At 41.3% G+C, this 13049-nt stretch overlaps 1 protein-coding gene across 8 annotated transcripts in view; it reads right to left on the bottom strand.

Moving 5' to 3' along the window:
* The window catches only part of FAR2 (fatty acyl-CoA reductase 2), a 114904-nt gene that overhangs the window by 16671 nt on the left and 85184 nt on the right, over nt 1-13049 (bottom strand). For all 8 annotated transcript variants that reach the window (XM_083440825.1, XM_083440824.1, XM_083440820.1 and 5 more), the window contains 4 exons: nt 5626-5801; nt 4261-4440; nt 1512-1689; nt 369-413 (listed from right to left, as the gene is read on the bottom strand). In XM_083440825.1, coding sequence (XP_083296951.1) covers nt 369-413; nt 1512-1689; nt 4261-4440; nt 5626-5801 — 579 coding nt within the window. The remainder of the gene's footprint in view (nt 1-368; nt 414-1511; nt 1690-4260; nt 4441-5625; nt 5802-13049) is intronic.

Below are 13049 nucleotides of genomic sequence, written 5' to 3'. Positions count from 1 at the left end.
GGTGGGGAGCAAAAAAAAAAATCGCAAGAATCGCAAGACATTTTCGTCTTGCGAAGCAAGCCCATAGAGAAATTTGTCCTGCGAAGCGCATTGAAAAACGGAAAACCCTTTCGTCTAGCGGGTTTTCCGTCTTGCGAGGCATTCGTCTTGTGGGGCACCACTGTATTACTAATAGTAATTTGCACCAATAGTTGCTGCTTCATTGTTTGTTCAAAGTATGCAACAAACTCCACCTGCAAGGAGTTTGTTTCTTCTGTTTCTTAAGGACATTAAGTACTAATTATCAGAGGTTACATATGAGGTTGCATATTACTGAGGCCCTGGTCCAGCATCTCAGGAACCGAAGAGTTCTACTAGGTGACACATACCGCAATCAAGAAAATGCATGGTCCATTGAACTGATCAATCCACCCCTGAAAAGAAAAAAAATAAGGGAAAGCAATCATGGAGAGGGAAATTTTGAGTTTCTAGTATGGGGGGGGGGAGAGAGTTGAGATTATGCATAGCACATTTCCCATATTCCAATCTGTGAATCTGAAGCCTAGTGCACATTTTTTCTGCCTGAGATTGATGGTTTTTTATTGATGTGAGTCAGCAAACAAAAGTGGGTTAAAAATATGGTAAAAAAACAAACATGGTCATAGACCACTTTTTAAAGAGTGTTGAAAATGGTTTTGGAGAGGTTTTGCGTTCTGTGACATTCACATATTTTGTCTAAGCAAGCTACTGGTCAAATAGGTTTTGTAGATTTTAGAAATACAAAAATATTCCAAATTCGTTTACCAGAGGCAAAAGTGGAATGAGTGGAAACATCCCTCTTTCAAATTGTCTCCAAATTCTCTCTCTCTAAAAAAAGGATGGTTGTGGTAATGCTGGGATAAGATGACTACGTGACTTAGGCACTCATCAATCCACCACCTAAATCCAATTCACTAAAAAAACCACAACTAGTTTTTTTTGTTTTTTAGAAGAAAAGGTGCTGGTACATGAAGTGCCACACTTTTAACCTTTGGAGGACAAAAGGTGTTGGTACCTTTGAGCACCCCAGAAAAAGCACTGTGAAAAGCCATCCTCATCTGCTTATGTTAGCAATCACCACTTGCCCAAAAGATTCTGCCCAAATCAGTTCACCACATTCTAAGTAAACAGCAGTAATACAAAAAGCATGATAGGAATAAGTACAAATAAGCATAGTGTTAGGGAATAACCTCAAGACTTAAATCACAGTATTAGTTGTAGGTGCTTTATAAACGAGTAATGAAAAGTTGTTATTTATTCACCGCAGGATGCATTCATTCCCACACAAAATTGGGAATGAATTTCCCCAAAGGGGTATGGAGAAGAAATCCATGGTCCAGGATCCATACGGTTCTCCTTCCTTCCTCCCTTCATTGCCAAGAAGCAAGACAGTCCAAGGACAGTCCAGAGAGACAAAATGCTGGGAGCAAAGCAACAGCTGCAGTGGGAATTTTCAGAGTACTCAACAGAAATGGAAGAGCAGTCATGCTTACGGGAAAAGGTTCTTGCCAGCTGCAGCACACGATGGATGGTCGAATGATGGCAGTATTTAGGTTACCTTTCTCTTGCTGAATTAGGTACTCTGTCAAGGATTTGGTGAATGTGTAGGTGTTGGGCCAATCCCCAATCAGTTTGGGTGTGATCTCTTGAATGAGGGACTCATCCATCCCCCTAACAGGATAATAAAAAAACAACAACCACCCATTGAAATATAGCCATGAAAAGAAACGATGCAAAGGAGGAGAAGGGGAATTAGATTTGTAGAACAGCCATCAAAATAAGATGGACTAGATTTCAGCACTCCCCATTGCAAGTTAAGATATAATTTTTATTATTACTATTATTATTCTTACTATTATTCATTAAATTTGTATACCACCCTTCATCCGTAGATCTCAGGGCAGTTCACAGGCTAAAATAAAAAATACAAATACAAAATGCATGATAAAAATAAAAATAAGAACAAGAACAAAACAAGCCCATAATCCCCCCTCCCACATACTCATTTAAAGGAACATTGGAAGAAGGCAGGAGTAGGAGTCTTTTCCTGCTGCATGACTCCCCCCCCCCACCTACTAGAAAAGGAATTGTAGAATTGTACATTTGGAAGAAACCTCAAGCATAGGAGCCAACTTAGGAGCCAACTCTTAGGGGCCATTAGGTCTTCACCCCCAATAAAACATTAGAGGGGGCACCCCCCAGTTGATGGCCATTGCCATTCAAATTATTATTATTATTATTATTATTATTATTATTATTATTATTTTATTAATGGGTTGGGTTTCAAATGGTGTGCATGTATCATGTGATTATGTGGCGCGGGGCTTACCTGGGGCCCCCAATTCAAGCTGGCACCCCTGACCTCAAGGGTCATCCAGTCCAGCCTCCTAAACTGCAAGGATCTTAAATGTAACATCCAAGACAAATGGCTGTCCAGCCTCTGCTTCAAAACCTCCAAGGAAGGAGATTCCACCACTTCTCATAGAAGTCAAACAGCTCTTACTGTCAGAAAGTTCTTCCTGATGTTTAGTCAGAATCTCCTTTCTTGTAACTTGAATCCATCCAAGATGGAGACCCTTTTGTTTGGTCTGGGAGATTATAAATGATGACATGGGAAGGTAGAGAGAGGAATTTGTGGCGGGGGAAGCAGAGTGAGGGTTGCAAGTAACAAGAGGGGGAAAGATGGATCTAGTCTTACAAAACTTACAAAAACAGCATTTAGTAGGGGAATGGATGGGCCATATTTTTAAAAGCCTATTCAAAGCTCTGCTGCTTAAATTTTAAATCTTTTTTATTTAAAGGCCAAACTGCTAAATGATGAAACAACACAAGTTTTTACCAGGTATCCCACAGGGGAGGCACAGGAAGAATGTAGTTGGTCAAGGGAGCCGTGGACTCAAAAAGGTTGAAAACCTCTGGTACAGAAAAAAGAATTTGAAAAGATACAGCCCTGTGTAGCAGCTACTGAAATTTCCTCTTCTATGCAATATTAAAAGTACAGAGTCTTTTTCCTTCTTGTATCTGGCCACCTTACCTACTAAATCCAATCTCCCTCTTCCCTGCTTAGCGCTCCCCCCCACCCCCGCCACAGAAAGGAAACAAATAAATCTTTCCACATCACTTTTTATACCAAGCCAGGAAAATCAAATGGCACAGGCAGGGACAGGGCCTCTAAAAAGGTAACAACCCTAATTATTACTTGAACTTACTTGACAGTCTACAACCAAGAAAGCTAGACGGCTTGGATGCAAACATTTTTCTCTAGTTCCTTTTAATATGGAATTCAGCATTAACTCCTGATGTGGATACAATTTTATTTAAAGGCAGCCATGTTCCCCTTTGCTGGCTTCCTTGTAATTGAAGTGCGACAATTAATCTCTGCAAATCAGAAGTCACAACATCTGAGGGCCTCAGAGCAGCCAGGGTAACAAGTAATCTGCCATATCCAAAGAGGTTTTTCTTAATCTAATGCTCAGGACAATCAGCTTTAAAGGGTATGCTGAGGCAAAAGAGCAGCACAGGACATAAAGGTAGCCTGGCATACCCTGGCAAAGCAGGCAGAATGTCTCCAAGCAGAATGGCAGGCAATGCAGAAGTTCACATTCACACCAGAAAGCTGCTTCTTGGTGTTACACTTAAAATACTTTTTGTACCAGAACTGCAAATGCTTGTAAAGATGGATTCCCAACCCCATACTTGATGAATACAGTGATAGGGGAGCTTTGGAGGAGAGATGTGGTGTGGGCAGCAGAGCTCCTTAACTTACCTCTCTTCCTGGCCATTCCCCCTGGCCTCCTGCTGAGCCTCTTGCCTGTCTTGAAGTTAACTGGGGAAATAGACTGAAGGAGTTGTGAGGGGAGGTGCTGGGGGGGAGGGCTAAGAACTTGCCATGCTGCCCACAAATGTTTCCTGTTTCCCTGTGACCAGCTTGGAAACAGATGGGCAATTGGCCTGATCCAGCAGGCCTCTCCTTATGTTCATAGTTTCCTCATCTCTACATTTACATTCTTTGGCAAATATCAGCTTGGAAAGTGATCAAGGTAGTTGGTGATTTGCACGTTGATTATCTTTTTGGGAAAGCTTTCCCACTTAATCATGGAGGGAGGGAGGTGATGAAGCCTGCACAACTGATAAGTGCGATAGCACCGCAACAGAGCAGCTTCCATGTGCCTAGGAAGAAGCACTTAGTGTTCCAAAATCATGTTTACATCAGCAGGAGAGAAGTTTATTTCCATCACTTACTCTACAAGATCAAAAAGTTTCTGGGGATCCATAGGAGGAGGATAAATGACTTCATCTATGTAACTCCGATTGCAGTATGCATAGGCAGTTGAAAGGTGGATGAAGGCCTTGAGGTTCTGCATCTGGTGGGCCAACTTCAGGAGTTGCTTTGTTCCCATGACATTTAACAGAAGGGCTTGCCTGGTTAAGAAAGCATTAAAAGGTTATTAAGAAGTCCTGTTGGCATGACCATCTAAGTAAGCATTAATAGAGCTACTTCAGATGTTTAAGGGGAACATGAAGAAAAGTAAGTGATGCAGCCTGCACTTCCTTCCATGTTTCTGGATCTTGGGTGAGATCTGGAAGTCACTGGTGCTGCTCCTTTTCTTGTAACTTAGGATGTGCCTATATCTCTGTGGTATTCTACAACCTTGTCTGCAGAACACCCTGGGTTCATCCATGCCACCTTATCGAAGGATCTCAGCTATCAGAGCAGGGTGGGACCTCTTTTGAGCTAGAGAGGAGATGCTGCAAATCAAACATTGGGCAACATGGTCCCAACCTTATTGAAGGATCTCAGCTATCAGAGCAGGGTGGGACCTCTTTTGAGCTAGAGAGGAGAAGCTGCAAATCAAACATTGGGCAACATGGTCTTACATAAAAGGTTGTCTGCTCAAGACTCCCCCAAAGAAACACTGCTTTGGGTTAGGTGCAAAGTTGGAATTGTCTTTGTACCTCATGATCTAAAGTACTGTGATATCAGTTCATTGAGAATGCTTAGTGAAAAGTTTGGATGAAAAGCTAACAGAATGAAAACATGTACTTTCCCTTTCCTTCTTGATGGAAAACTGTTCAGATATTTTTTTAAAAATCTGTGGACTACTGACTATAAGTATATGTTTATGACTGAGCAGGAATTCCTTATGTTGCTATTTGTAATGTGTGGCTATTTTTATTTATTGCAACTCATTGTTCCCGGAAGGAAGAAAGGAAGGATGGGGTGATTTTATTGATACAGAAGATCAGGAGTGTTTGCCATGACCAAGCACTGTCCACCCTTTAAAGTTCAGTGTCTGAGTGCAGAACTCCCAAACTGATGTTTGCTCTGATTCAGTTTTAAAGAACGAGTTTTCAAAGGGAAAGCTTGGGACAAAAAAGAGACAAGAAACTCAGACCTGGAGTTTTAAAGCACAACAAAAGGTAAGTGTGGATAATTCCTAAGTGAATGTATGTACTCTTGTAACTCTTTTCAAAGTGAAATTCACCATACTACTGAAGTCACACTTACTAGGAAAGTGTCCCATTGAGCTCAGTAGTTTTACTTCTAAGTAAACCTGATTAGGACTGTGGGGTAAGAAAAACAAAGGAAAAGCAAGCATAACATACCTCAGTGGCTCATCAAAGCGAATTGTTGCAGCACAATGGAAGACAATGTTAACTTCGGAGAGGAGCTCCTGAGCATCCTCAGGAGCAATGGCCAGATTTGGCTGGGTAAGTTCAGCATTGATTGGTTTAATCTTCTCATAGAAGTTTGGCCACACTTTTCTGACTCTGTCAAACACCTAAACACAAACACAAAACACAGATAAGTGAGAAGGAGGACAGGGAACCAGGCAGAGGGCCTTCTTGGTAGTGGTGCCCACCCTGTGGAACGCCCTCCATCTGTCAAGGGAATAAACAACTATCTGACTTTTAGAAGGCAGCCCTGTTTAGGGAAATTTTTAATGTTTGATGTTTTATTACGCTTTTATATTTGTTGGAAGCTGCCCAGAGTGGCTGGGGCCAACCAGTAAGATGGGTGAGGTACAAATAATAAAATTATTTTATTGTAAACAATGAGGCTCAGACAAATGCTTTCTCCATATATTTATCCACAAAAATGTTACATATAAAACCATTCTTTTCTGAGCCTGCTAAAAACATTTTTCTTCAGACAAGCCTACCCAGATGCTTAGGAAGTTGAGGGAATACCATCAAGAGGTGTATAAATTTTATGAAATAAATAAATAAAAAGAACACGAGAAGACAACAGATAAATTCAACTCAAATCACATGATTCCACATTTCAGTGGACGTTCAGAGGCATTGTAGGGAATTAAAGATGGTGGGAAGGTGCGAATGGAGCATTGTCCAGGTTGCATTTGGCCCAGATTGCAACACAGAGGGTGCTCTGTGTTGCAGTGCTTAGTGTGTTAGACTACGGCCTGGGAGAGACCAGTATTCAAATCCCTCACTTGACCATGAAACTCACCAGGTGACTCTGGGCCAGTCTGTCTCTCAACCTAGCTGACCTCACAGTGTTGTTGTTAGGATAAAATGGGGGGACCAAGAACCTTTTAGGTCTTTGGAGAAAAAGGGAGGATATAATTGCAATAAGAACAACAATGCATCTGCTCTGCTTACATGACAGGTTTCCCGAATACAAAATTGCTGACTATTCCTAATGATAGGGATATGTGTATTCTGAGAACAAAAATAGAAAATAAAAATTGGCACCCAGCCAATTCAAATTCTGCACCAACAAAAACTGAATGATGCATATGCCATTTTGCATAATTTATTCTAGTTTTACCAGTCTGGGGGCAGAGGGACACACTAAAAGCACCCACCAGAAATATTACTCAGTCACATCTCTGTCTATAGACATTTCAGTAAATATTCGAAGAAGGTAGAGATTCTCAGGATAAATTCTGTCCACCACTGCAGGCAACAACTGTGGGTAGCCTATGGGTACTTCCAGGTAGGAGCTCAATATTGTAAATGGATTGTTCTCAACAAGTTTTTTTTTAAAAAACTTACCGGATATTTTTTTTTTTTAAATAATAATACTGGTGATTAAATGGTGCTTGTGTGTAGAAAATGGGCTTGCATTTTTATGACAGCATCATGTAGAGGCTGCAAAAAATAACGCCCATCCACAATAACGGCCATCTTGAAACACTTTATACATGAAAAATCAGCTTCACCACTGTATGCAAACTCAGCTTTACCCTATGCCTCTTTGCTATCTCATTTCTTTTGCCCTTTCTTTTCCACTTAAGCAAACATAGCAGAAATTTATTATGCCTACTTAGAATAATTAATTGCTGCTTCTGAATAACTGAGCTACAAACAGGTTTTGATTAGATTTAGTGTTAGGGTGTGCTTGTTCAAAAAGGTAGAGATACCACTTTCAGTAAACGAAAAGCTGATTATTCCTAAAGCATAACAGCAGTAAGTAGCATGAGGCACTGACACAGTTTCAGTGTTTCACTGCTGTCTTGGGTCAGCAGCATAAGTTATCCTGTTCAAGCAGGTACTTAGACTCTGCTTTTAAATAGCTATTTATTTATTAATTATTATACCGCCCTATACCCGCACGTCTCAGGGTGGTTCACAGAATAACATCAGAATATAAAACCACAAAATATATAATCAAAAGAAAAACAACAGCAACCCAATAACCCCCCGAACACATTTTAAGCCATTTTCCTTATTGGATGCCAGTACTATGACTTAATCACACAGTTCTGAATTAGAAATGTACACCATTTGCTTTTTAAGCAGAGCTGAATATCTGTTTCAAGCACACATTTAAAGCTCTGGACCTAGTAAAACTTCCTGTGCAAGTAAAGGGGTGGGGGAGTTTGTCAGTCCTAGAATCAGATTCAGTAGAACAGATAAGGATCAAAAGGACATATTTTTTCACTACTCTGCCCTCCCCACCTACCAATCAGATCACAGGTCACAGCACTGCCAAAAGAAAAACATGAATCTGCGGCACAGATCCTTTGGGATTCTCTTTATTTTAACAAGGGATCGCTTCAAAATCATCATCAAATCATGTCACCTCTGCAACCACAGAGAATTGATGGAGGATTTGTTTTGTAGAGAGAGAGGTTTGGAAGAAAGATTCTTTATCTCTCATAGCAGAGTTAAACGCAATGGTAATTGCTTCAAGCACACTAAGATTTTACATCTGCTCTCACCCACCTTTAAACAAATGTTCCCCATGAAAATACTTAAGCTAGAATAAATCACAGACACTTGGCTTTGCAAACAGGTGAATATTTTACTCCCACAGAGGTTACCGCAAACAAGTCTCAATCCACTGGCAGTAAAGCAAAGAAAAATGGTTTCAAACTACTTAAAAAGAAAAGGACTTGCTTTCCTTACAAAAAAGGATAGTGCAACCTTGGTTAGCAAAGTTGCAGCCTGTAAAATCTCCCTTTTCGAGAGATTCAGTTCACTTGGTTTTTTCATGTGGTTGGGAGCTACAGTCACATGGCTTCTTGTTTATTCGGGAAAGCAGGAAGAGAAAGAAAAAGAAAATGGGAAGGAGAAAAAAATAGGGAGCCTACTAAGCTCCACCGTCACTGGGACCCTCAAGTTAACTGTTTCATGCACGCAAATGTGAGTCACTAACTGTATACTACAACAATTTCCCTTCTCTGACAAGTGCATGCATACATGCAAAGAACTTACAAAAATACAGCATGTCAAGAACCCCCTGAGAGTCCCATCTTGACCTGAAGGTTCTTGAAGCTGTCTCTAGGTAGAGGTGACACCTGGCTTGAGAGCAGTACATGTGAAAAGGATCTAGGAGTCTTGGTTGACCACAAACTTGACATGAGCCAACAGTGTGATGCGGCAGCTTAAAAAACCAATGCAATTCTGGGCTGCATCAATAGGAGTATAGCATCTAGATCAAGGGAAGTAATAGTGCCACTGTATTCTGCTCTGGTCAGACCTCACCTGGAGTACTGTGTCCAGTTCTGGGCACCACAGTTCAAGAAGGACACTGACAAACTGGAACGTGTCCAGAGGAGGGCAACCAAAATGGTCAAAGGCCTGGAAACGATGCCTTATGAGGAACGGCTAAGGGAGCTGGGCATGTTTAGCCTGGAGAAGAGGAGGTTAAGGGGTGATATGATACCCATGTTCAAATATATAAAAGGATGTCACATAGAGGAGGGAGAAAGGTTGTTTTCTGCTGCTCCAGAGAAGCGGACGCGAGCAATGGATCCAAACTACAAGAAAGAAGATTCCACCTAAACATTAGGAAGAACTTCCTGACAGTAAGAGCTGTTTGACAGTGGAATTTGCTGCCAAGGAGTGTGGTGGAGTCTCCTTCTTTGGAGGTCTTTAAGCAGAGGCTTGACAACCATATGTCAGGAGTGCTCTGATGGTGTTTCTTGCTTGGCAGGGGATTGGACTCGATGGCCCTTGTGGTCTCTTCCAACTCTATGATTCTATGATTCCTTGAGGTATGGTCAGTATGTCAGCTGTAAGTTGGGACAATAACTGATTCCATAGCTCTGTTCTGGACAAGTTCACAAATGTATCTCACCCCAATGTGTCTGTATGGGACTGGAGAAATGGCAGCTTGTTGTGAAATAAGGAGCGGCTGAAACTGAAGGCAAGTTCTGCTTCATTTTATCCCCTGGCACAAGCCCTATTACTTTGTTGTAGTAAACCATTCTGATTTATTAGTCATTTATAACTTCTTTGAGGGTGACGAGGTTACTGGAGACAGCCTCGGTATTTCTGCTCGCAAATATAAGGGGGAAGGCACCACAGGACAGAGGCGTTAAAAGCCCTAAAGCTGAGATCTAAAGACGGAAAAGGGAGCAGAAACCCTAGAGGCCCACCGAGATAAGGGACAAGCATGAAACCTTGCTTGTAAAACAACCCTCCCCACCTTCCGAAGGTGGGAAACCGGAAGATAAACATAATCCGTCGTGATTGAGCCAAGTGAAGTAAAATAACCCAGGACTAAGAGATTCCAGGAAACTGCTCTCAATTACCATTTTTTCCACGCTCAACATGGTCCTTACAAGAAAGAACTATATGGACCTGGGAATTGCACCAATATCATCTCAGGGGGAGTGGGAGCCCCGAAGGAAGCAAAGTAAAATCACCAAATACTTCCCCCATAAAGAAGGGAATAAGAATCCACAGCACGAGAGTACTTCAAAAGAAATTGCCCCTACCGTGCTGGATTGGTCAATACAACGCAAAGACTTACAAACCGAGCACAAAAGACCAAATTATTCCAGGAGCTGGGCGCAGGAACTGGACCTAGCTGAGAACGTCTTGATGATCAATTCCCCCAACCTTAATGACCTCGAGCACCAAAAATCAACTCAGAATCTCAGGGAAAACCAGCAAGACCCCCAGAATTTCAGGGAAAACCAGCAAGACCCTCAGCCTACAGCGAATGCCAACAGTATAGAAGAGAGGGGTGACCAGTTACACGATCAAATATATATATATATATTTAATATTTATTGAATTTTTAACACAAAAAGTAAAACAAGACAAAACTAAAAAAGCAAAAAGCAAAAAATACACAATACAAAAACACAAAAACAACAACATAGTATCAAAAGAAAAGAAAAAACATTAATAAAAAACAATTTCATCCTTATGGTATTTCTTTCATTTACTTGTTTCCCGACTTCCCCAAACCTCCCTCCACTGTATTCCGGATCGTATATTCGTTCCGCAAATCCCTACCCTCTATCTTAATTAGTCCTTATCTTAATTTTAACATCTTTATATAACTTAATCTCCTTAAAATCTTAAATCATTGAGTCTTTAACTTTTATGACTTTTATACTAGAAACCTTTTAAATTCAATCTGATGTCATTTTAACATTCATTAATCTTATAATATTTCTGTAAATAGTCTTTGAATTTCTTCCAGTCTTCTTCCACCATCTCTTCTCCCTGGTCTCTGATTCTGCCCGTCATCTCGGCCAGTTCCATATAGTCCATCACTTTCATCTGCCATTCTTCCAGTGTGGGTAGCTCTTGTGTCTTCCAATACTGTGCAATAAGTATTCTTGCTGCTGTTGTGGCATACATAAAAAAGGTCCTATCCTTCTTTTGCACCTGTTGGCCCACCATGCCCAGGAGAAAGGCCTCTGGTTTCTTCGGAAAGGTGTATTTAAACACTTTTTTTAATTCATTATAGATCATCTCCCAGAAGGTCTTGATCCTTGGGCATGTCCACCAAAGGTGAAAGAATGTACCTTCAGTTTCTCTACATTTCCAACACTTATTATCGGGCAAGTGATAGATTTTGTTAGCTTGACTGGTGTCATGTACCACCTGTATATCATTTTCATAATATTCTTTTACATGCCGTGAATTTCATACCAGTGGTCCATAACCGTTCCCAGTCAGCCAACCGTTCCCAGTCAGCCAACATTATGTTGTGACCAACATCTTGTGCCCATTTAATCATTGCAGATTTCACTGTCTCATCCTGTGTGTTCCACTTCAACAGCAAGTTATACATTCTTGACAGAGTCTTAGTTTTGGGTTCTAACAGTTCAGTTTCTAGTTTTGATTTTTCCACCTGGAAACCAATTTTCCTGTCCAATTTGTATGCCTCCATTATCTGATATTAATGAAGCCAGTCTCAGACTTTACTTTTTAATTTCTCAAAACTCTGCAGTTTTAATTTATCTCCCTCTTGCTCCAAAATCTCCCAGTTACACGATCAAATAGATCAGATACGCACAGACCTCTACAATATAAAAAACGTCCTAGCAGTAACAAATGGCCTACTCCTGACGCTTGTGGAGAATTTCAAACAAGCAAAAAGAGCCACAGATCAGCCCCTGGACTCAGATGCTAGAATCTACATACCACCCAAAAAGAACTCACGCAAAAGAAAACCGGAACCCAAGACGAAAACTAAAAACATCAAAAAATTTAAGCCGTCTAGAAAAACCCAACACATCAGTAAAAAACAGTGGCAGAAACTCTTCAACTTATTATCATCACCTCCTATATCCACAAAAAAAAATCAAAGCTCCAGGCACCAAAGAGATCGACAAGGGAGATGCGCCTAAGACCAAACCCCTCCACATATGTGAAAATAATTCCCCAAGTACATACAAAGAAATAAGCTCCCCCACGGCTGTTCTCCCCCTATGTCCGCCCAGCCTGACAAAAGCAACCAAACTACAGCTGGATGCTCCTGCCTTGAACCCACCTAGGACCCCTGTAGCAATGGCAAACAGAAATAAGTTGGGGATCTCCAATATAGACGGAAACCTGTGGGAACTCCAAGCCCCCAGTAGAAAGAAAGAATGGATCCTGGTCCTAAGTCCGGAAAAGATGGTATTTACGAACTATCCAAAACCACTGGGTCCTCGCCCAGGGACTGACCGCGTGAGGCACCTGCTGACTATTATAAACAACATTCTACGTGGGGCAGTTAAAGCAACCGACATAGACAGTATAGACTATCTATATCAAGATGGACATTCAGTCCGTGCCCTGATCACTTTTACAGATCATAATCTGGTCAACTTTATCTTTAGAACAAGAAATCTATTCTCAAAGAAAGGAATAGATTTTTTAAGAATCTTTGAAAACAGAGCCCCGCTAACCTCCCTACTGGCGGCCAAGGGGGAAGGGAGACCAGGAACAGAGGAACAAAACGATAGTGCACACATGCAACAAAATCAGCAAAACCAGAGCTTAGTGCATCAGCAGGAAAACAAAGCTCCTATTGAGACTCAACTTCATTCGAACGACAGAGAGGACTCTTTCTCCATAGAAGAACATGCCTTAATAAATCGGTTCTGGACACTGCAGACACCAGCCCAAAAGGAAATCTTGGTTAGACTGGACACCCTGAGAAGCAGACTGACCAAAAAGGAGGCCCATGTTGAGACTACGGAAGGCTCACACACACGGCCTATATCCCCCAAGTGCCTAGTGGACAAGAGGACGATGGGAGGCGCCTTTAAATGTGTAGATCCGGAAAACCAATCGCAGCCCCCGCTGGTGTATGGTAAGGCAAAACTAAA

The sequence above is a fragment of the Podarcis tiliguerta genome, assembly GCF_965153285.1.
Source record: "Podarcis tiliguerta genome assembly, chromosome: 5".
NCBI lineage: Eukaryota > Metazoa > Chordata > Lepidosauria > Squamata > Lacertidae > Podarcis > Podarcis tiliguerta.
This window is presented reverse-complemented; position numbering and strand designations above follow the sequence as displayed.